Genomic DNA, 24,395 nt, shown 5'->3' with positions numbered 1-24,395 from the left:
ACACAGAAGCTCTCATAATAACGTAGCTGTTGTTATATATTGTTATTCTATCTTTAACACGAAGCTACACAACAAGGACGTAAATTTGTCTTGTTTTTTATGAAAATAAGGTATAGCATGAGGAAAAGTGGAAGAAACATGTGTCATTATAATACTATTAATTTATTTATTGGAAACAGTAAGTATACAAATAATTTTTAAATTTGTTGACTTTAATTACATACACTGAGAAGTAAGTAGTGATATAACAGTACCGTAGCTTCAAGATGTACATACAGGAAATCATAAACCAGGTATATTATGATAAGAAGGTTCGAAGTCAAGGTACAACAATGCCCTCTATTGTGTACTTCTGTCGTTGTAATAGTGGGATATCAGTGTTCATAGCTTTGTAGTGCTGTAATACTAAAGTAACTATTTTTTATCTCATATTAACAACGTTCTTAACTGTTCAAAATGTCATTATTTCAGTGAAACCAAGCCCTCCAATAATAATTAAGGATGGACAAGCACTCAAACATGCTTCAACGATTGGTCCCTTTATCGAAGGAACAACTTTGTCTCTTGAGTGTAAGACTAGTGGAGGAAAACCTGCACCGGAAGTCACGTGGTGGAAAGGAAGTGAAAGTCTTCCGTCCAGGCGGAGCATTGCGGATGACGAAATCGGGGCGAGCAATGTGACGTCATCCATTCGATTCATTCTTTCAAGGAGTGACCTGGGGGCCAGGCTTGAGTGTCACGTAAAACACGACACAATTGAAAAAGAAATAATGGTGACGTGGGTTGAAATTGACGTGAACGGTAAGACCTACATAAAATAAAAAACATTTTCATTAAATTTGAGGTAAGAAAATGAACTGATTTTTGTGTTTACAAGATATCACAATAGACTAACAATGAGATACAACTAAAAGAAGTCAATATTTATTGGAAATGCAAAGTTTCGTTTTTCTGAGATGGTATCTAATAAATCAACCACAACTAATGAAACGTGTATAAGAGAAAAATAACATCTTTTATAATGATCCTGAATATCTTAGGGCCAAATTATATTAACATCACCTCGATAAGACTTAACTGGACGTTTCTAAAGCTTTTTGATAGAACTTTCCACAACTTAGAATAAGGTCCGGCAGGGCCGAGTTGTTAGGTTGTTTGATTCGTAATCTGACGATTTAGAATTCCAATCCCCGTCGTACCAAACATGCTCACCATAGCAGCGTGATGAAGTGATGGACAATTCGTTGGTAAAAACACACGATAAGAATGGGCCAGAGCAGATATTGAAGGTGTGCACGACATTCAAAATACACATAAACAGACCAAGAATACTCTGCACGTTACACTTGTGTTTGTTTTTAACATACATGACTTGTTCTGCTTAGTTTTAAAGAACCTGCGTTATCTATTGGTCTAAATCTAGCTAATAAGGTACCTGATAATAATTTGCATATTATAGTTTTTTTTCAAATATTGTGTACGTTGTATCACTTATATCTATCATAGGTTTGTTTGTAACACTGTGTTCATTGTTTGAGTTGAATATGTAAGAACTTGAGAATAACATGTTAACCATACTATATCTGCTACATCCAGTTCAAATACCGTCGATGCTTTTCGCATAAATATTATTATTACTCACCACTAAGTATATTCGGTATTGTAACAAACTGTATTATTATTCACTGCTAAGTATATTTGGTATTATTATAAACTGTATAATTATTCAATACAAACTATATTCGGTATTCTTATAAAGTGAATTATTATTCAACACTGAGCATATTCGATATTCTTATAAACTATATTATTATTCACCACCAAGTATATCAGGTATATACTGTTATCAACTGTATTTATTCACCACTAAGTATATCGGGTATTCTTATAAACTATATTATTATTCACCAATAGGTATATCGGGTATAGTTATAGACTATATTATTATTCACCACTAAATGTATCCGGTATTGTTATAAACTGTATTATTATTCACCACTAACGTTTTTCGGTATTATTATAAACTTTATTATTGGTCATCACTAAATATATCTGGTATTGTTACAAACTTTATTATTATTCACCACTAAGTATTTTGGGTGTTGTTATAAACTATATTATTATTCACCACTGAGTATATCGGATATTGTTATAAACTGTATTATTATTTACTTCTAAGTATATCATGTATTGTTATAAACTCTATTATTATTAACCACTGAGTATATCGGATATTGTTATAAACTGTATTACTATTCAACACTAAGTATTCGGGTATTCTTATAAACAGTATTACTATTCAACACTAAGTATATTAGGTATTTTTATAAACTATTATTACCCACCACTAAGTATATCGGGTATTGTTATAAACAATACTATTATTCATCACTGTGTATATTCGGTATTGTTATAAACTGCATTATTATTTACCACAAAGTATCTCTGGTATTGTTATTCACCACTAAGTACACCGGGAAGTATTATAAACTACATTATTATTCACCTCTATGTATGTCGGGTACTGTTATAAATTGTATTGTTATTTACCACTTGGTATATTCCGTATTGTTAAAAACTATTATTCAGCACTAAGTATATCGGGTATTATTATGAACTGTGTTATTAATAACCACTAATTATATCTGGTATTGTTATTAACTGTATACTTTTCACTACTAACTATATCGGATATTGTTTTAAACTGTATTATCATTCACCACTAAGTATATCTGGTACTCTTATAAACTATATTATTATTCACCACTAAGTATATCGGGTATTGTTAGAAAGTGTATTATTATCATTCACCACTAAGTATATCTGGTACTCTTATAAACTATATTATTATTCACCACTATGTATATCGGGTATTGTTAGAAAGTGTATTATTATCATTCACCACTAAGTATATCGGGTATTGTTATAAACTATATTATTATTCACCACTAAGTATATCGGGTATTGTTATAAACTACATTATTATTCACCACTAAGTATATCGGGTATTGTTAGAAAGTGTATTATTATCATTCACCACTAAGTATATCGGGTATTGTTATAAACTATATTATTATTCACCACTAAGTATATCGAGTATTGTTATAAACTATATTATTATTCACCACTAAGTATATCGGGTATTGTTAGAAAGTGTATTATTATCATTCACCACTAAGTATATCTGGTACTCTTATAAACTATATTATTATTCACCACTAAGTATATCGGGTATTGTTATAAACTATATTATTATTCACCACTAAGTATATCGGGTATTGTTAGAAAGTGTATTATTATTATTCACCACTAGGTATATCGGGAATTATTATAAACTGCTTGATTATTCACCACTAACTGTATTTAGAATAGTGTAATAAATTGTATTATGATTCAACACAAAGTATATTCGATATTGTTATAAACTGTATTATTCACCCGTCAGGCTATTATTATAAACTATATTATTATTCACTTCTAAGTATATTTGGTATTTTTATAATCTGTATTATTGTTTACTGCTAACTATATTCGATAATGTTATAAAATGAATTATTATTCAACAATAAGTGTATTTGGTATTTTTATGAACTGCATTATTATCAACACTAAGTATATTCGATATTATTAATAACTGTATTATTCACCACTAAGTATATCGGGTACAATTATAAACTGTATTATATTTCACCACTAAGTATATCGGGTACAATTATAAACTGTATTATATTTCACCACTAAGTATACTCGGTATTCTTATAAACTGTATTATATACCACTAACTTATCGGGTTTTATAATAAACTATATTATTATTTACCGCTAAGTATATTTGGTATGTTTGAAATCTGTATTACTGTTCACCAGTCAGTATATCGTGTATTGTTATAAACTATATTATTATTCACCACTAAGTATATCAGACATTGTTATAAACTGTATTAGTATTCACTGCTAAGTATATTCGATATTGTTATAAACTGTATTATTATTCACCACTCAGTATCTCTGGTATTGTTGTAAAGTAAGTTAACACTAGAGACTCCTATAAAACACTTGCATAACCAAAACTATTACTCCCAATGGAGAGCTAAGGACGTTGTCATGACATTTGAAGTAATAAGTATTGATTTACAATAACTGTCACGCAGGTGTACAAATGAACAATAAACATTATAAACATGTTTGTGGTATAAAAATGAGAGAAAGTTCGTGGCAGTTATTCAAGGTTGAAACGAGACATAATTGGTATAAATAATGTTACATTTTGTTTTTCTCCGCTTTAAATAATATATTTCATCAAAATGAAGTGTGTTTATGTTTTAGAGTTTATAATAGGGTTATTTAATTCGTTTGTCCTTTTTTAATCTTAAGCGGACGAAATCCGTAAGGTAGTGAAATAAAAATTGAAATGTTACTTTTCTCTTAAATTCGGTTTGTATAATAAAAATACTGAAATACACTACATGGCTAAAAGTATGTGGACACCCCACCATCACACCCATATGTGCTTGTTGAACATCTCATTCCTAAAGCATGGGCATTAATATAGAATTGGTCCCTTCTTTGCTGCTATAACAGCCCCCACTCTTCTGGGAAGGCTTTTCACTAGATTTTGGAACATAGCTTCGGGTATTCGCTCCTATTCAACCACAAGAACATTAGTGAGGTCAGGCACTGATGTCGGATAAGAAAGCCTAGCTCGCAGTCAGCGTTCCAATCCCAATGGTGTTCGATAGGGTTGAGGTCAGGGCTCTGTGCAGGCCAATCAAGTTCTTCCAAGCCAACCTCAGCAAACCATGTATTTATGAACCTCGGTTTGTGCACGTAGGCATTGTCATGCTGAAACAAAAAAGGGCCTTCTTCAAACTGTTTCCACAAAGTGGAAGCATACAATTCTATAGAAAGCCATTGTATGCTGTAGCATTAAGATTTCCTTCACTGTAACTATAGAGTCTGGCCCAAACCATGAAAAATAGCCCCATACCATTATTCCTCCTCCACAAAACTTTACAGTTGGCACTATGTATTCAGACAGGTAGCGTTTTCCTGGCATTCACCAAACCCAAGTTCGTCCATCAGACCGAATGATAGTGAAGAGTGATTCATCACTCCAGAGAACGCGTTTCCAGTGCTCCAGACTCCAATGTCGGTGTGCTTTACACCACTTCAGCCAACGCTTAGGATTGCGCATGGTGATCTTAGGCTTGTGTGCAGCTGCTCGACCATAGCAACATATTTCATGAAGCTCCCAACGAGCAGTTCTTGTGCTGACGTTGCTTCCAGAAGCAGTTTGGAACTCGGTAGTGAGTGTTACAACAGTGGATAGACAATTTTTACGCGCTTCAACACTCGGCGGTCCAATTCTGTGAGTTTGTGCAGCCTACCGCTTCGTGGCTGAGTTGTTGTTGCTCCTAGACGTTTCCACTTCACAATAACAGCACTTACAGTTGACCGGAGCAGCTCTAACAGAGCAGATATTTGACGAACTGACTCGTAAGAAAGGTGTCATTCTATGACAGTACCACGTTGAAAGTCACTAAGCTCTTCAGTACGACCCATTCTATTGCCAATGTTTGTCTATGGAGATTACATGGCTGTATGCTTGATTGTATGCACCTGTTAGCAGTGGGTTGTCCACATACTTTTGGTCATGTAATGTATATTAACACGTGATCAAAATGATTATTTCCTTCTCAACTGAAAATAGAACAGTTTCAAAAATAGTTCCTTCAATGGATTTATAGTAGGTGCTTTAATCTTGTGGAGATCAAGAAAAGATACTCCAACAAGAATTCAAAAGTTGTTTGAATTTTATGTACGTCTACTTAAGGGTTATCTACATTAGCCGTCCGTAACATAGAATTGATAGACATCACCCACAACCAACACTTGGGTTATTCTTTACCAAAGACAAATACAAGTGACGCTCGCATTATAACGCCCTTATGGCTTTAATTGAGACCATGTGTTGTGTCGGGATTCGAGCTTGTGACCCACAGATTGTTAGTCAAGTGCCATAGCCATCAATTTAACCCTTTAACCATAAACTGCCAACGTTAAATTTTTAGTCATTAACACCAAGTTTTATCAGGTGATTCCAACCGCGTTTCTAAGATAAAATTTCTTACGGGTTAAGAATTGAATGGCATAATTTAAATCAAGTTATTATGTTCTGGTCTCTCTGCTTTTTAAGTTACTTAATTATGAATAATAACACATCTAAGCAAAGAACTGCACGCGACCATTTGCAGCAATAAAGTGAAAGAGAAATTAATAAACATTAAGATAAAGTTTCCACTGCGTCGTTAACCGTATTTAAGTAAAAGTTTTGACCACAGTTTAATTACAAGTAGGATATTCTAAAAGACACAGCAGACGTTAATATATCACCTGTTAATGGTCCTCTTTGTGGTCAAATACTGACCACAACATGACTAACCACTTCTGATGAAGACAGATCTTGTGTGGCTAAAACGTCGTCCCACGAAGAGTGGACAGTCCTGTTGAAGTTATGTGACTAATACGTTGTCCCACTGACACTGTGAAGAGTCGTGTCGAAGGTATGTGGCTAAAACGTTGTTCTAAGGATATTGTGGACAGTCCTGTTGAAGTTATGTAGCTAATACGTTGTTCCACTAACACTGTGAACAGTCGTGTCGAAGGTATGTGGCTAAAACGTTCTTCTAAGGATATTGTGGACAGTTCTGTTGAAGGTATATGGCTAGAATATTGTTCCACTAACACTGTAAACAGTCGTGTCGAAGGTATGTGGCTAATACGTTGTTCTAAGGATATTGTGGACAGTTCTGTTGAAGGTATATGGCTAGAATATTGTTCCACTAACACTGTAGATAGTTTTGTTAAAGATATATGACTAAACCTTTGTTCCACCAACACTGTGGACAGTTTTGTTAAAGATATGTGACTAAAACTTTGTTCCACTAACTAACACTGTGGACAGTTTTGTTAAAGATATGTGACTAAAACTTTGTTCCACTAACTAACACTGTAGACAGTTTTGTTAAAAGATATGTGACTAAAATTTGTTCCACTAACACTGTAGATAGTTTTGTTAAAGATATATGACTAAACCTTTGTTCCACCAACACTGTGGACAGTTTTGTTAAAGATATGTGACTAAAACTTTGTTCCACTAACTAACATTGTGGACAGTTTTGTTAAAAACATGTGGCTAAAACTTTGTTCCACTAACACTGTTGACACTTTGTTAAAGTTATGTGACTAAAACATTGTTCCACTAACTAACACTGTAGACAGTTTTGTTAAAGTTATGTGACTAAAACTTTGCTCCACGAATACTAATAAAAATGGACGTTAAAAGATACAATTTCGTTGTTTTATGTTTCCTCAGTTCATCAGGACTTCGAGATAATGTTTACATTTCTTTGTAAGATGTTCCCTATCCGACAAAAGTTTGCTTAAGTTCTATAGAAATTAAAAGACTCCTTTTATTGTTTAGGCTTAATGACTTTGACCTTAAGTAAAGCACTCTAAAACTCATTATGTCCTGTGAATCTACTTTTTAAAACGAAAAATGACAAAGTTTGATAAAAATGAACCCCTGTAGTTTTTAAAAGTTCACTTCATTAACAATAGGTAATACATATTAGAACATCACGATTATGATATTTTTAAAATCAATCGTAACTTACGAACAAACTTTTCTTGGTAAACTGGTAAACTCACGTGAAGGAACATGTTATTTGTTGTCCTAATAAATCAAGTTTACTAGAACAAGCACTAGGTAAGTGCCAAATAGCTGTCCAGTCAAATTGCTTTAAGACCTTACCAATGGCTAGTGATGAGCAGGTCAGAAATTAACTGAAATATGCTTTATGGGCTTCATCCATCACAGTAAATATCACTGCTCATTTCAGAAAGTGAACCACTGTTAAGCTTGTAAGTCCTAACCATACACATAACCATACACCTAAGCCTGACAACGTTGTCTTGAAGCTACTATTTTACTAAAATAATAGGTACACAATACGTCAACATACCAATCAGTTTTTTAGCATCGGAAATATTGCCTAATTAGGATAGAAACTGCTTTAAAACAACTGTGGTGTGACTCTTAAAACCAACTAGTTTTAAACAACTTACTTTTGGTTAAGCCTAACATATCATATTTTCAGCTACTTATTTCGTAAATTTTAAACCAACACTGTTTCGTCATCAAGAAGTACAACATTGTTGCAGCTGTCAATAAAATATCAGTTTTAGCTAAGCCTAAAAAAAATAATCTTTACGGCAAATTTCTATGAATATCAGCCCAATGCAGTTGTTCATCTAAATTTAAATTGTCCAGCATGCAGATAGGTTTTGCTAAAGACTATTTATTAATTTTAATATTTAGTTATTAATGTCATTCCAATATATTAATTCGTGCTAATCTTTTGTAACTCCCAGCGTGTTCACAGCTACGTTTCACAAGACGTACTTCACGGAAACGTAACTTACTGGGCCTTTTGTTTTCTTACTTCAGTAAAGAGCCAGAATATAAAAGGCTTTCCTCACTTTCCGTGACATTCAGAAAGCAAAAGTTCGTTATTTATTTTGACTGTTGCTACACACATTCGTCTTACATAGTGTTTTAGCGAACGGAATTTATTGATAAGCGGCGTGCAGCATTAATGTGGAGTAAAAACTTAGTGACATCATTGTTTAGAACATGGCGAAGAAGGAACAATAAAAATCTGACCTAATTATTATTGTGAATGTATTGTATATTCTACTGCCCCTTTCTCTACCCTATCCCAACACTTCAATCGTGTCCAAGATTCAGAATATTTGTTAGAATCCTGACAGATTTCGGTATAACTCTGTGTCCTTGTGATCAGTGTTCACGAGAACATTTCCCTCAAGTTGAATCAAACGAAAACCGCGTTTATTTTGTATTTAGTTTTATTAATGTCAAAGAACACCACATACGGCTCAAAAACGTAATATTCGTCAGGAAACAAGCCTTATGATTTCAATGTTTCAGTTTCAGCGGAGGCAAACGCATGTACACAATCAATTCTAAGCCTTTTTGTGACCGCGCAGAGTGCACTGTAAGATTATCAAACTAAAGAGATTTCTAACTCTACTGCCCTTCCACACCCTCGGTTGGTAAATATATATTTAGATGCACTAAGTTCCATTTTAGTGAAAATTTACAATTAATATCCAATTCTCACATATCACCAAAACTTGACAAACGCTGTTTCCACGTTTTAGTTCGGTTGACTGAGAAAGTTTGTTTGTTTGTGTTTTTTAATTTCGCACAAAGCCACTCGAGGGCTATCTGTGCTAGCCGTCCCTAATTTACCAGTGTAAGACTAGAGGGAAGGCAGCTAGTCATCACCATCCACCGCCAACTCTTGGGCTACTCTTTTACCAACGAATAGTGGGATTGCCCGTCACATATAACGCCCCCACGGCTGGGAGGGCGAGCATGTTTGGCGCGACGCGGGCGCGAACCCGCGACCCTCGGATTACGAGTCGCACGCCTTACGTGCTAGGCTATGCCGGGCCTGCTGAGAAAGTAGACTAAACTTTAAGAGCCCGCAACTTGACTAGACAATATGTAATTTAAATCAGCCAGTAGCGAAGAAAACTTTGACTTAGAAACGAAAATACAACAATAAAGAAATTCGATTTTAAACACCATTGCTCCTTAAATAATAATAGTAACTTTATGTCAGAATAGACTTCGCTCACTACAGGTATCGAAGCTTGAATTTTACAATCTTAAACCTGCAGATTGCGAGGCTAGAATACGTAAATACACATGTGACAAAAGAAACGTTAGGATCAATTAGGCTCTCAAATTCCGTACTTCCATTACAAAAACTTTAAACTTCGTTACTTCGATTACAAAAACTCTAAACTTCTGTACTTCCATTACGAAAACTCTAAACTCCTGTACTTCCATTACAAAAACTCTAAACTTCTGTACTTCCATTACGAAAACTCTAAACTCCTGTACTTCCATTACAAAAACTCCAAACTTCTGTACTTCCATTACAAAAACTCCAAACTCCTGTACTTCCATCACAAAAAACTCTAAACTTCCGTACTTCCATCACAAAAAACTCTAAACTTCTGTACTTTCATTACAAAAACTCTAAACTTCTGTACTTCCATTACGAAAACTCCAAACTTCTGTACTTCCATTACGAAAACTCTAAACTTCTGTACTTCCATCACAAAAAACTCTAAACTTTCGTACTTCCATTACGAAAACTCTAAACTTCTGTACTTCCATTACAAAAACTCTAAACTTCTGTACTTCCATTACGAAAACTTTAAACTTCCGTACTTCCATTACGAAAACTCTAAACTTCTGTACTTCCATTACGAAAACTCTAAACTCCTGTACTTCCATTACAAAAACTCCAAACTCCTGCACTTCCATTACAAAAACTCTAAACTTCGTTACTTCCATTACAAAAACTCCAAACTCCTGTACTTCCATTACAAAAACTCTAAACTTATCTAATTAATTAATATTTAATTTTGTTTAAGAGCGACCTTTTATGCAGTGGGGTGAATTGACAAATACGAAATCTGACTAACCAGAATTAATAACATTATCTGCCAGGAACTTACAACCTGTAATCTGTTCATTGATTTGCGGTCGAGCTACCAGGAGGCAGATGCAATGGACTGGATTTTTTTTTTTCATTTTACTTTCGCGCAAAGTTACACGAGGACTATCTGCACTAGCCGTCCATAATTTAGCAGTGTAAGACTAGATGCAAGGAGCTAGTCATCACCACCCACCGCCAACTCTTGGGTTACTCTTTTACCAACGAATAGTGGGATTGACCGTTACATTATAACGTCCCCACGGCTGAAAGGGCGAGCATGTTTGGTGCGACAGGGTTTCGAACCCGCGACCCTCAGATTACGAGTCTAACACCTTAACCCACCTGGCCATGCTGGGCCTCTTTATTTTATATGAGTCTTTAAAAATTATTGAAAGAAGTGTTTTTAGTTTGAATGTGTTTTTTATCCAGGTCAAACTAAGATTGATCCTGCCAAAAATAGTAATATTTATTTTTTTATCTCTACTTTTTAGTGAAACCTTTTTCCTTGGAGATAGAGGGTCCATCAGCTCCTGTGGTTGCAGGAGCTACAGTTAAGCTTCTGTGTACTATAGAGGGCGCTAAACCTGCAGCGAAAGTCACTTGGTATAACCAGTCGAAAATAGTAGAATTTCAACCTGAATCATACTCTGAATTCACGAGCGATGGTACGTTTAAAACAGTCAGTGTTCTCGAGATCATTGTTTCGCACTTTGATCACCAGGGGACGTTTAATTGTAAAGGCACAAATCCAGTGCTGGAGAAAAAAGGAGAAGTTCCTTTGTTGAAGTCAATTGATTTACAAATTCTCTGTGAGTATTTCAGTCGAAGGTATTTTTTTGTTTTAATATAAAGTGTTAGTATTTGTTTTTATGTAAATTAATAGAATCACTATCGTAATTTTACTGAGCGGCATTTTGTGTAGTTTTCTTTATATTAGTTCAAGAACTCTCCTGTGGTGAATAAATAACGACTTTTAACATAAATTGAACGTCGACCATTTATAAGTTAAAAGTAACCTAACTAGTGCTGACATATGTCAAAGTTCTAGAATGAAATGTTCACGAGTTTGTTGTCCGTTGAACATTGCATAGGAATCAGATTTCATTTTATACGAATTACAACAAAAACTTGGCAGTTACAGTTACAATAATTCACTTTTGAACGATCTAGATTTACCAATTGTGATGGTTCAACCGATTGGACGTTTAACCATCAACGAGACCAGTGAGGCCCGGTTATTCTGTTCTTTCAAGGCCAATCCATCGAATCTCAGTGAAGTCACGTGGTACAAGGATGGTGTTGAAGTGGTTGCTGACAGAGAACAAACATTTGAATTTTCCGCTTCTGGAGTTCCTACACTCTCCATTCGAAATGTGTCCCGAAACGCTCGAGGAACTTATTCCTGTAGCCTGAGAAATATTATTGGATTAGGGAATGCAAGAAATGTAGTTGAAATGAACATCCTCTGTAAGTGTAAAACAGTTCATTGAACAGATTAAACTGACTTATTGAACCAAAATTATAAGTTAGGTAGACATATTGGATCACACTGGGCCTTGTTAACTCTAAATCATCAATTGTTTTCCACCAGATAAGTAGACACATGGGATCGCATTGGGTCTTGTTAACCCTAAATCATCAATTGTTTTCCACCGGTTAAGTAGACACATGGGATCACATTGGATCTTGTTAACACTAAATCATCAATTTTTTTCACCAGATAAGTAGACATATGGGATCACATTGGGTCTTGTTAACCCTAAATCATCAATTGTTTTCCACCAGTTAAACAAACACATAAGATCACATTGGGCCTTGTTAACCCTAAATCATCAATTGTTTTCCACCGGTTAAGCAGACACATGGGATCACATTGGATCTTGTTAACCCTAAATCATCAATTGTTTTCCAGGGCCTGGCATGGCCAAGCGCGTAAGGCGTGCGACTCGTAATCCGAGGGTCGCGGGTTCGCGCCCGCGTCGCGCTGAACATGCTCGCCCTCCCAGCCGTGGGGGTGTATAATGTGACGGTCAATCCCACTATTCGTTGGTAAAAGAGTAGCCCAAGAGTTGACGGTGGGTGGTGATGACTAGCTGCCTTCCCTCTAGTCTTACACTGCTAAATTAGGGACGGCTAGCACAGATAGCCCTCGAGTAGCTTTGTGCAAAATTCTAAAACAAACAAACAAACAATTGTTTTCCACCGGTTAAGCAGACACATGGAATCACATTGGGCCTTGTTAACCCTAAATCATCAATTTTTTCTACCGGTTAAGTAGACACATGGGATCACATTGGATCTTATTAACCCTAAATCATCAATTGTTTTCCACCGGTTAAGCAGACACATGAGATCACATTGGGCCTTGTTAACCCTAAATCATCAATTTTTTCTACCGGTTAAGTAGACACATGGGATCACATTGGGTCTTGTTAACCCTAAATCATCAATTGTTTCATACCAGTTAGGTAGAAACATTGAATCACATTTGATATTGTTAACGTTAAAACGTCAATTGTTTCACAACCGGATATATCGGAACGCAATGAATCGTCTTATATTCTCTTCTGTTTCGACATTAGGCTAAAAAATACAAGAACATAATAGCATTAAATTGGGCAAAATCTCTCATTTCCTGTGTAAGATATATGGCACTTTAATTAATGTTTTCATTACAAAAGGTCCTAAACATAATAATAATAATAATTCACTGTGAAGCAAAGCTAATGAAAGGTGTTCACCAAACGAAGCTAAACCTTTGCATAAAGAAAGTTTTTCAACTGACCTGTGACATTTTTAGCTTAATACACTGTTAAAGTCAAGTGATCGAGTTTGTGGATTTTAGTAAGATTAATAATCTGTTCCTCAATATGGGGCTGTGAATGCGTTATAAGAGTAACAGAAAAATACCATTATGTAAACTACTCTTAGAGATATCGAAATGATCTAGAGATTCTAACACCATTTAAAAGCTGTGAGGAGTTCTTCTTCTTAGGTTTTAACAAGGATGTCATAAAAATGTGAAATATATTGATTCAGAAGTTCAATATGTATGTAAAAAACAGCTGGTATGGTTAGGGAAAGCATTATGCAGAAGAGTGAACAACGTTTCGACCTTCTTCAGGTTCACAAGGAAAGAAAGAGGTAACTGATCGGTAGCCGGCCACATGTTTGAAGGTGGTTGTGTAATTGAGTATAGGAATGTAGAGGGCGTGCTTAGATATTCGCTCTTCTACATAATGCTTTCTCAACTCATACCAGCCGTTTTTACATACATAATTTTCTCTACAAGTGGGTTTTCTCGTCATCACGGATTCAAAAATTCGAGCGCTTTCTAACAAAGGGAGTCTTCTATACTCCAGCTGTAACAAATTGTTCTTATGATATTTCATATTTAGAAAACGTTCATGTTTCTGGGTGGTTTTCACTATGCTGTTAGTAAACTTACCTTCTTTGTAGTCTGTAACTACGAACAGTTCGTGTTAGGCCTTGATTACAGGAGTTAATACAATATATTATAGTAGTCAACCCTTTACCTGAATATTAGTAGCTTAATTAGGAATTACGTTGGTAACATTAAACATTTAAACTCGCATTACATAAACATGACACAAGAAACATTCGTCGTCTTATCTACTAATTCTATTGAGGTGACTTCAACATTGGTATAAATAACATAAATGATATGAAGGTATACTGTATCATTTTATTTGTGTTGCCAGCATACGTTGCTTTTGGCCACTTATGTCTTTAGGGACCTCATTTACCAAATGTTTTGCTATTTATGCTCTGAGTTTCTGTATCAATATATATGATTTTATTGTATTTATTTTTTTATTTTCCAGACGTTCCTGCAGTCAAGACGACTATGTTTCCAGGTTCTATCAACGAAGGCCACCAGGGCAGCGTATCACTCACGTGCGAGACTTTAGACGGAAACCCTGAGAGCCTTCTTCGAGTTCGCTGGTATAAAAATAACGAACTTTTGAAAGAAACTGAAGAAAAGGAAATTGTTTGGCAGAACGTGGACAGGAACTTCATGGCTAATTACTCGTGTGAAGGGGAGAACGTTGCAGGATGGAGTGGTCGGTCAGAACCGAGAGAGCTGGTGGTGAACTGTAAGTATCATGTAAATTGTTTGATTAATGACACGTCTGATGTAGGTCACTTGAGAGGAAGTAACTAACACTATTCTATCGACTAATTTCGTTACAAGTAATCCATATTGTCCCTTTTTAGCTACTCTGGGTGGACTGAGAAACAATATTATAACAGAACAAAGACAGTCTGAAAGTGCGGAGCGCGTTTTTATGAAAACTAGACGCGGACACAGACTCTTGTTTCATAGTTCTGGAACGCTAAAGTGTAGGCCACACCCACTGATATGTTAACACGAAATCGGGTATGTTATGTATTAAGGCGTTCGACTCGTAATCCGAGGGTCGTGGGTTCGAATCCCGGTCGCACCAAACATGCTCTCCCTTTCAGCCGTGGGGGTGTCTTTATGTGACAGTCAATCCCACTATTCGTTAGTAAAAGAGTAACACAAGAGTTGGCCGTGGGTGGTGATGACCTAGCTGCCTTCCCTCTAGTCTTACACTGCTAAATTAGGGACGGCTAGTGCAGATAGCCCTCGAGTAGCTTTGCGTGAAATTCAAAACAAACCACGCTGTATCGAAATCAGTTTTCTAGCATTGTAAATCCGCAGACATACCCGTCTACCACTGGGAGGCACGGGACAAGAGCCTAGACAGCCCATTATGCAACTTTAGGCTTAACTACTAACAAAGAAACCAAAGCAGAGGGCACAGTGCTTCAAATAAGAATCTAAGTAAGATAGTATTTCGTGGATATTCATTTCCATGCATGTTAAAATATCGTATATCTACTTCAAAATAATGTTGCATATAATTCTAAGGTAGTTCTATATTCTATTTTATTTTCAGACACGATACATATTATTTTTAAACCTGTTTTTATAAAGTAAAAACTACATAATGACTTGTCTACAACGATGTACGCGACTACACGAGCAACGATAAATGTTAACTTTTTGGTTACTGTTATCTAATAAAATAGGAGAAGTTATCGTTTGTTTGTTTTGAATTTCGCGCAAAAGCTACACGATGATTATCTGTGCTAGCAGTGCCTAATTTTGAAGTGTAAGAATGGAGGGAAGACAGCTAGTCATCACCACCCAACCCTTGGGCTACTCTTTTACCAACGAATAGTGGGATTGACCGCATATTATAACGCCCCTTTCAGGTGAAAATGGGTGCTATTTGCTGTCTTCTCTGTGATCTTTCAATTTACGATGAAAGACAGATGTACACAACCAGCTCTGTGTAGCTTTCCACGAAATATTGAAGCAAACATGACACCAGAAGTTTCGAGTTTTTTGTTGCCACGTGATGGATCAGTCGCAGTTAAAAATAAAACTGGAAGAAGCGTGACAAATTACACTAAGGTTAAAGGTTCGATGCAGGTCTGTCGTTACCATTACAACCTCTGTTTGTTACATCTTGCAGCAAGGTTAAAGGTTTGATACAGGTCTGTCGTTACAACTACAACATCTGTTTGGTACATCTTACACCAAGGTTAAAGGTTTGATACAGGTCTGTCGATACCAGTTCTTATTGAAGCTGTCATGTAAAGATGGTTGTAATTGGAGCCATTTTGTTCTTAGTACAATGTAAAAGTGCTTTAACTAGAATTGAAATTCAACAAAGGTTTTTATAAGCGTTTTGTTTTTTTGTAAATATGGTTTTTAGATCTTCCTGGTCCTGCAACTGTGATAGAAGAAAGTCCTTCTGTGTTAAAAGGTCACCCCAGCACATTAGAATGTAAAGTAGAAGACCTGGGTCGTCCTTCAGCTACTGAATATCGGTGGGAACATTTTGGTAAAGTTCTCCTTGCTACGAACCACAAACTTACGGTTGAGGTGATGGATCTGAAGGACAGGGGGAATTACTCGTGCTCAGCTGTAAATGCTGCTGGCCCTGGCCCAAGGGGGGAGTTCTATCTATCGATGGAAGGTAAGTAACAAATTGTCTATCTATGTGTCACTGTTACGAATACTCGACTATACATATCTGTTCTTAACTCTCGTTTTGTACCTGTATCTCGGTCAGGTTATCGCTGTATGTAATATTTATATTGAAATATATATTATTAATATTCATCTTTTACTATCGTTCTATGTTTGACTATCGGCAGTATTTAACTAAATGTACAGTGTATCTTAATCTATTAGTAAAATTCTGCTGAAGTCTTGACGTCTTTTCTTCTTTCTCATTATGCTCATGTTCGAGTTGCCCACATCTGTTTATCAATCAATTTGTTACTCATGAAATGCCAGAACTTTCAGTTGTTCAACAGTTCAGTTGGACGGCACCACATGTTCCTTGCACATGTGATTTAAGTTATTATTGTACATTAGTTCAAAATTTTCATTTCCATAGACAATAATGGAGGTGTGTGGTACATCCAATGTCCCCTAGCAACAGTCCTCTTAAATACGAATCAGTTTCATTTTGTTATAGCGTCACACCAAGAGATTTACTTGGGTACCAACGACTACGTGTAGCTGATTCTACATTCGTCATATTACAATTAAGCAATGAAACTGTTTTAATTTTTAATTAACCAATATTTTAATCCGTATCTACTGTTAAACATTTCTTTTTAAACATCAGTAATAGTTTATATGCAAAAACGGTTCGTTTGGGTTGAGAAAATATTTTACATAGAAGAGCGACATTTCTACATTTCGACACACAGTTACACAACCCCTTTCAAACATGTGGTCAGCTTCCGGTCAGTTACCTCTTTCTTTGTGAACCTGACGATGACCGAAGAAGGTCGAAACGTTGTTCGCTCTTCTATGTAAAATATTTTCGCAACCCAAACGAGCCGTTTTTGCATATAAATTTCTCAACAAGTGGGTTTCTCGACATCACTGATCAGTAATAGTTTCTTTGTATTGGTGAACTGAGTTTCTGTTTTGAAGTTGATATAAATAAATTGATTTAAAACTAAAATAATACCTTCTGATTATTTTAACTTCGAAAATATTTCATTTAAATAACACCCTTTATTATCTAGCGCCTCCTGCAGTTATGGAAGAGTTACCGGAAATGTACGGAGCGCCCTCTGACGCCAAAAATGTCAGCCTGTCATGCAGAATCGAATGTGATCCACTGTGTGAGATTCAGTGGCGTAAAAACGAAGAAAACATCACAGATTCTTATTTATATCTAATTAAATCTGCTGTTCTCCCGGAAGATACGCAAGCTGGCTATTTCATCTCTGTCGTGAGTACGCTCCAGTGGAACTTGACGGCGTGGCCAGGGGGCACACTCGACCGTGACCTTGATAACGCCAACTATACATGTGTCGGTAGTGGAACAGCAGCTGGTCCTAGTGTTAGCACGTCAACCGAGTTTAGAGTTGAATGTGAGCTAGCAGTTCATTTATTAATCTAATAGTAACTTTGTTAGCTTTCTCAAATATATTTAGATCTGTGGACCTAATTCTGATAATCTCGTATTCATTTACTGATAGCTCATGTTAAAAGAGACTGTCTGATATTAAAGTTGTGACCTAACGAGTGATTTTAGATTTATGTAATGAAAGTACAATAACAAGAGAGGGTTACTTTGTTTGGTGAATTTCGCGCAAAGCTATTCGAGGGCTACCATTCGCTAGCCGCCCCTAATTCTGAAGTGAAAGGCTAAATTTTGGGCTGTTCTTTACCAAGAAGTAGTGGGATTGATGGAGACATTATATTACTCTACACGATTACGTTCGATGTTGGGATTCGAACCTTCGATCAGCAAGTTACAAGACTTTATAATAGAGATGAAAACAACTATTACAACCAATGTTTTAAACTCGTAACAAACGTAAAACTAAATTAAATAAACATAAGCTTTATATGCGTTGTTTGACGTTTTTTCGGTGCACCACGCTTTCGGCTCCAATACTATAGTTTTGTCAGGCACAACTTTTGTTTGCGTATGCCTGACTGGGCTGTGGTTAGTTTAAGATAATTTAATGCATGACAGGAGGCGCGATCATCAATAGACAAATGACATTAATTATTCTGGCAGATAGGTGTTAGATAAACTGGTAAATAATTTGTACGAGTTGAAAAATCAAAGTCTGAACTTTGACGTTACAAGCGGGACGAACTTCCAATGTTCATGGGTGTACAATTTGCCTTCTGCGATGTTTCTTCATATTTATCGAAGTTCTGCCATCTATTTGATGTATTGATGGTGAACTGCTAGTAATACAAGATGTTGTTATTCAAATAAAAATTTATTTCAACATAACAATCTCTTATTTCAATGAGTCAGCGTGCTCGGGTTCATAGATCTCAGCACCTTACAGCTAAATGCGCTTCTTACTTCAGGGTCATGAACGCGTTATAAGAGTGAATATCAGATTCCACTAATCGGGCAGATAAGAATAGCCCAAGAGTTGGCGGGTGATGCTACTGAAAATTTGCCTTTCCTCTTATTTACAAGTTTAAAGCTAGGAATGATGGGGCACAAAGTCTTTTGTATAGTCACGTTTTGAAAGTAATTTTCCAAGATACAGAGAATGACTAAGAGATTCCCAATATTTGTTAATAAAATAGTAGTCCAAGAGTTGGCGGTGGGTACTGATGACAAGCTGCCTTCCCTGGAGTCTCATACTGCTAGCGCAGATAACCTGTGTGTAGCTTTAGACGAAATTCATAACTGCAAGACTTGGATAGTTAAGTTTGCTTTTGAAAAAAAACAACATACTTGTTGGTGAAGATGTGTAATTTCTTGTACATTATAATGTTTTTTGTTTTCTAAATAATTAAGCCTAATTACTTCAAGTTAATTAAGATTTTTCCTTCAACTTGTTTGAAGTTAGCTCCACTCTGACCAATGTCCTAACATTTAAAAGTTCACGAACATTTCATTGCTAATGTTGTGAAACATGAACTCTCATCTAGACATTTATATGTAAAATTCCATCTACACTCCAAATGCGTCTTGTCTTAGAAATGGCTTTAAAATAATGAAATATTCGCATTTATTACGTTGCGTCTTCTCTTCCACGTGACTTTAAACTAGTAAATTTCTCAAATTGGAAACGTTGCATCTAATCTTTGACATGTTCTTGAAATATTCACATTTATTACGTTGCATCCCCTTTTAGATACAGTCTTAAAGTATTGCATCCTTCAAATTGACGTGACCTTAGTGTTTTACAGTTTAAAACGTTGCATCTCCGTTTCAACAACGTTGGACCTCGTAATCGACACGGAATTCAAAACGATTTTCACATCATAAAACATGTCCACAATTCAAGTGGAGCTTGGCTTAAGATATATTTAACTATCTTCGTATTCAAACGTCAGATAAAGAAAACTCTAGAAACAAGCGTGGAATCTATTAGTTCTGTTTGTTTGCAGTTAAGCACAAAGTAACACACTGGGCTATCTGTGCTCCGCCAACCCCGCGTATCGAACGCTGGGTTGTAGTACATGTACGTCCGCAGACTTATCATTGTGCAACTGGGGGGCACAGTCGTTGAGAAAATAATTTTATTGAATATGTACACATATCAAAACCGACTTTTTATTATTTTAAATCGAATTTAGAGCATATTTTATGACTTCGATTTTAAAATAAAAACACCTGGCGAACCAATTAAGTTATTATCAAAGTTATATTATTTTGTATTGAGCAAGCCAGGGTATTTTCTCTGTTTTTCGCATCTTTTTGGACTGCCAACTTTCAATGTCACAATATCCTCTGAGACGTATCTCTAATACCAACAATATATTTCGATTCAGATCCACCAGAAAATATAAAGTTGTCTATAGAAGGACAAAACGTCGTAGAAGGAAACGTCCCAGAGAGGGTTCTCTGCTCAGCTAACTCCTGGCCACCTAGCGAGTATACATGGAAGTATTCCAATTTAATTATTGGTTCTTCTTCACAGCTTTTCCTTAATTACTCCATTTCTCGACAGAGGGCAGGGACTTACGAATGTTTGGCTAGTAACCCGCATGGTGAGGCAGTGGGTAGAACTTACATTAATGTTTTATGTAAGTAAGATCTCTTTATATAATTCTTATGTTTTGTGTAAGGTCTTTTTATATAATTTTTGTTTTGTGTAAGTAAGGTCTATTTATGTATTTTTTATTTTTCATTATGTTTTCAAACAAATAAATTTATTTTTTGTGAATAAAAATCAGTGGTACGTTTTAGGATTTATGAAACTAAAAACAAGGTGCCACCTAGTGGTGGTACAGAGTAGGAACTTAGATATTTATTCATTTTGTCTATGTAATAGCAACAATATTTTGTATTTAGCTTATACCAAATTATAATGAAATTCATGGAAAATAAAGTTTGGTTGGTTTACTTTTTCAATAACCGGTATTTCCCACAAAGTTGTGATCTGTTTGTTTGGCTATCTGTCGTGATGACCCACAATGTTCGGAATATTTATACAATAAAGACAGAGTGACTATATTGATATTCTGGAAAAAGAAATTACAATAAATAGAGCTCCATTAGTCCAGGGTGTGGTTGTTATTTTAGACGAGATATAGAACATTACAGATCCTTTAAAAGTATGAATCTATCAGTGTTCGAGATTATATATTATTGTACAGTTCACGTAATGTATTTTTTCGAAAATGTGATGTTGGTTCTTTTCTCCACAGATAAGCCAGATTGTATTATTTACCAGGATAAAACCAAAGATGGAGACACTAGTCTAGTGTGTGAAGCGCGAGCTAATCCTACGGAGGTAAATTTCACTTGGATAAGAAACAATGAAACTCTGAAGGATTACATTGTTGTGGAAGGAACCAGAAGCATCTTGGAGCTGAGGACGTCCTTCGCTGAGCATAATGGGAAATATTTGTGTGTGGTGAACAACTCAGTAGGAGAGTCCGTCCCCTGTATCTTAGAACTTAAGTCGTTCATGGGTGAGTCCAGTTCTGTACTTTAACTAAACACCAGATTTTCAGTTTAGGTTTCAGGTTAAACCCCCCGCAAATACGTTTAAACTATTGAATATAATTATTTCTTTAAATGTACTTGTACTTCAAATACAACAAGTACTAAGATATATATTTCAAAGGTGACATCTGGCTGCTTATTTTATATCAAGTGTATTATTGTTTCATAGTGGTGATTTTAATTGCCTATCAACAATTAATGTGTTTGATCTTTTTAAAGCTATTTGTTTTATTATTTATATAGTTTTAAAAGTTATTAAGATTGTGGGCTCATAACTGTAAAACTATCAGTTTTGTGGGTTAACACGAGGGATGCCCGTAAGAATGTTTTTCTTAAACTCTGGTGGTTAATTAAATCAGAAGTGCGTTTGTGTAGATGTGCCAGATTTGTGGCTAAGCACACAGCAACACAATGAGATATCTGTCCTCTGTTAGTCGCAGGTATCGAAACCCAGTGTTTAACATTATAAGCCTTCAGACTGCCCAGCCACTGGGTGCATCTTTCCTTCAGTCTTCTCACTTGTGAATGAGATATGGTTAGAAAGTCTCAAACATTTATCGTAAAAAATCTAAACAACCAGATACGTTGAAGCTGCTTGAAAATACAACTGTACCTAAGCCTTTTGTAAAATATCTTGTCCATAAACAGATTTGAGTACAACTAACATGAAACAAAATTTATTAAATCACACACTTTTGTTTGCGTTATAAGCCCTAAAACGTACCACCAAATCTCCGATGATTACTGTGTGTAACTTTGGACTAAAGATAAAGAGCATGAACAACGTCGTGATAACGACTTCTGTCGACAAATATTAGAAAGAGACCCCCACCCCCACCCCACCCAGTGGCATAGCGGTATGTCTGCAGACTTACAACGCGAGAAACCGGGTTTCGATGTCTGTGGTAGGAAAAACACGGATAGTCCATTGTGAAACTTTCTGCTCATTACAAAAACAACTAAAGATGAATTAATTGAATAGAGTCCATATTTGGGCTCTATATAACAATTTTACAAAAATAAGTGATCTGGAAAATATAGGTCGAAGACAAAGTACATATTAATCATATAACCTATTTTGTTCCTCGGATGCAGCGGGCTGGATAGCAGACTTTTGGGATGATAATATCCTTATCACTGCCGCAGTTGTTGCTGCTGTTGTTATTGTATTTGGCATCATAGTCATCATTATCATCCTGACGATGAGACGAAGAAGAACTCCTAGTAAGTTTGTTGTGTTTTTCTAATCTGTTTTCAGGATCTCTAACTCGCACGTTTCATACAGGTGTCCACTAACGAATGTTTTACCACGTTTAAATAATGTTTATGTTTTGTGCAAGTAAAGTCTCTTACTTTCGACTGGCCGTGGCCAAGTATTTGGATTTGCTCGAACTGTGAATCCGAGGGCTCGCATTTCCCCTCTCGTTAGCATGAAAATGCGCAATAAGAGTAACAGTCAAATCGCACTATTCGAATGACGTTAACAAACTGTGTTTTCCCCCGACTATCAGTTCAAAATTAGAGACGTTCCTGTACATGTAACGCTAGTGAATGTATGTTTAGGTAACCCTTATATCCCACTATACATTGGTAAAAGAATAGCACAAGGTTTGGTGGTGATTCGCTGCTTTTCCTATAATATTTCACTACTAAACTGGGGACGGCTACTACAAATAGTTCTCATGTAGCTTTGCGCGAAATTTAAACCATATTATTAACAAAAAAAAAACTATTTCGTTCCGGAAATTTTCATCCATCTACATAAAAACTATCTTCACACATTTGTAATTCTGAATTCGTAGGCTAGGGTGAAAAGGTATCTAGCTGGCAGCACCAACCTCTAACGCTTGGACTATTATTATGTTATCAAATAGATGGTTTTTCAGTTACAGTTCATCCTCTGCTTCAAAGTGGGGAACTCGTTTTTACGGCAACGACCCTCAAACAATGGATTTTCAGATCCAAGTTCTGGCAAGCACCCCATTCGACGACGCCCAGCCCATAGCTAATATTACCTGTTTACTTTATGTTCGGGTTATTACTTATAATAAAATATTCTGTCCTTCTTAGTGAATTATTTTCCAAAAATCAATATTTCATACCAACAAAGCCTTTCTTTGCATAAACACTACTTACACTGTTATCGTGCGCGCGCTTTTGTAGACCACGTTCATGGTATTCTCTGTATTCACATAAATTACGATTTTTCCAGCTCTGTGCGTTTTTAATTCATTGAGCCGTAGAATTGGAATCAAATTCGATGTTCTCTGAATCTCAAATTTATTTCCGTGTGATATATTTTTTACAGAAACTTTAGAAACAGAAGTAATTGAATATTTTCCCAGAAGGTTTTTCTAAGGACAACCAATTCGAAATTTATTCATCTGTAAAATTCATAAAGGCTGTGATTTTCGCCCTCAAAGTATATAAATCGGAGATTGTAGAAGCTTCAAATAAACACATTTTTGTTCCCAAGTTGACAGTTTATTGTAATTGTCTAATTTGATATATTATTGCATAAATATTAGATATTTGATAATGTTAGATAAGAAATCTCGAAACACTAGAGTATTTTGAACAATAGATTTCATAAAAACCATTTGTGGGTGATACATGTCGAATTTTAACAAAAGATAAGATTCTTCTCCTAAACCCATTCCCTTGTCTTCAGATTCGATGAGTATTTATGAGGTATTAAATTCTATTTATTTGTCAATAAGTTCGATTAGTATTTTTATGGCGTGTTCTTACACTTTACTTCATTGACTTAACTGCTTTGA

General features: G+C 35.7%; 1 protein-coding gene across 4 annotated transcripts in view; it reads left to right on the top strand.

The window, feature by feature from the left end:
* Positions 1 to 24,395, top strand: part of LOC143257210 (B-cell receptor CD22-like) — a 104,964-nt gene that overhangs the window by 66,724 nt on the left and 13,845 nt on the right. For all 4 annotated transcript variants that reach the window (XM_076515602.1, XM_076515611.1, XM_076515620.1 and 1 more), the window contains exons 3-11: positions 472 to 801; positions 11,089 to 11,406; positions 11,768 to 12,064; positions 14,443 to 14,715; positions 16,369 to 16,632; positions 17,702 to 18,052; positions 20,436 to 20,690; positions 21,315 to 21,581; positions 22,711 to 22,839. In XM_076515602.1, the coding sequence (XP_076371717.1) occupies positions 472 to 801; positions 11,089 to 11,406; positions 11,768 to 12,064; positions 14,443 to 14,715; positions 16,369 to 16,632; positions 17,702 to 18,052; positions 20,436 to 20,690; positions 21,315 to 21,581; positions 22,711 to 22,839 (2,484 nt within the window). The remainder of the gene's footprint in view (positions 1 to 471; positions 802 to 11,088; positions 11,407 to 11,767; positions 12,065 to 14,442; positions 14,716 to 16,368; positions 16,633 to 17,701; positions 18,053 to 20,435; positions 20,691 to 21,314; positions 21,582 to 22,710; positions 22,840 to 24,395) is intronic.

The sequence above is a fragment of the Tachypleus tridentatus genome, chromosome 1 (genome assembly GCF_004210375.1).
Source record: "Tachypleus tridentatus isolate NWPU-2018 chromosome 1, ASM421037v1, whole genome shotgun sequence".
Classification (NCBI taxonomy): Eukaryota; Metazoa; Arthropoda; class Merostomata; order Xiphosura; family Limulidae; genus Tachypleus; species Tachypleus tridentatus.
This window is presented reverse-complemented; position numbering and strand designations above follow the sequence as displayed.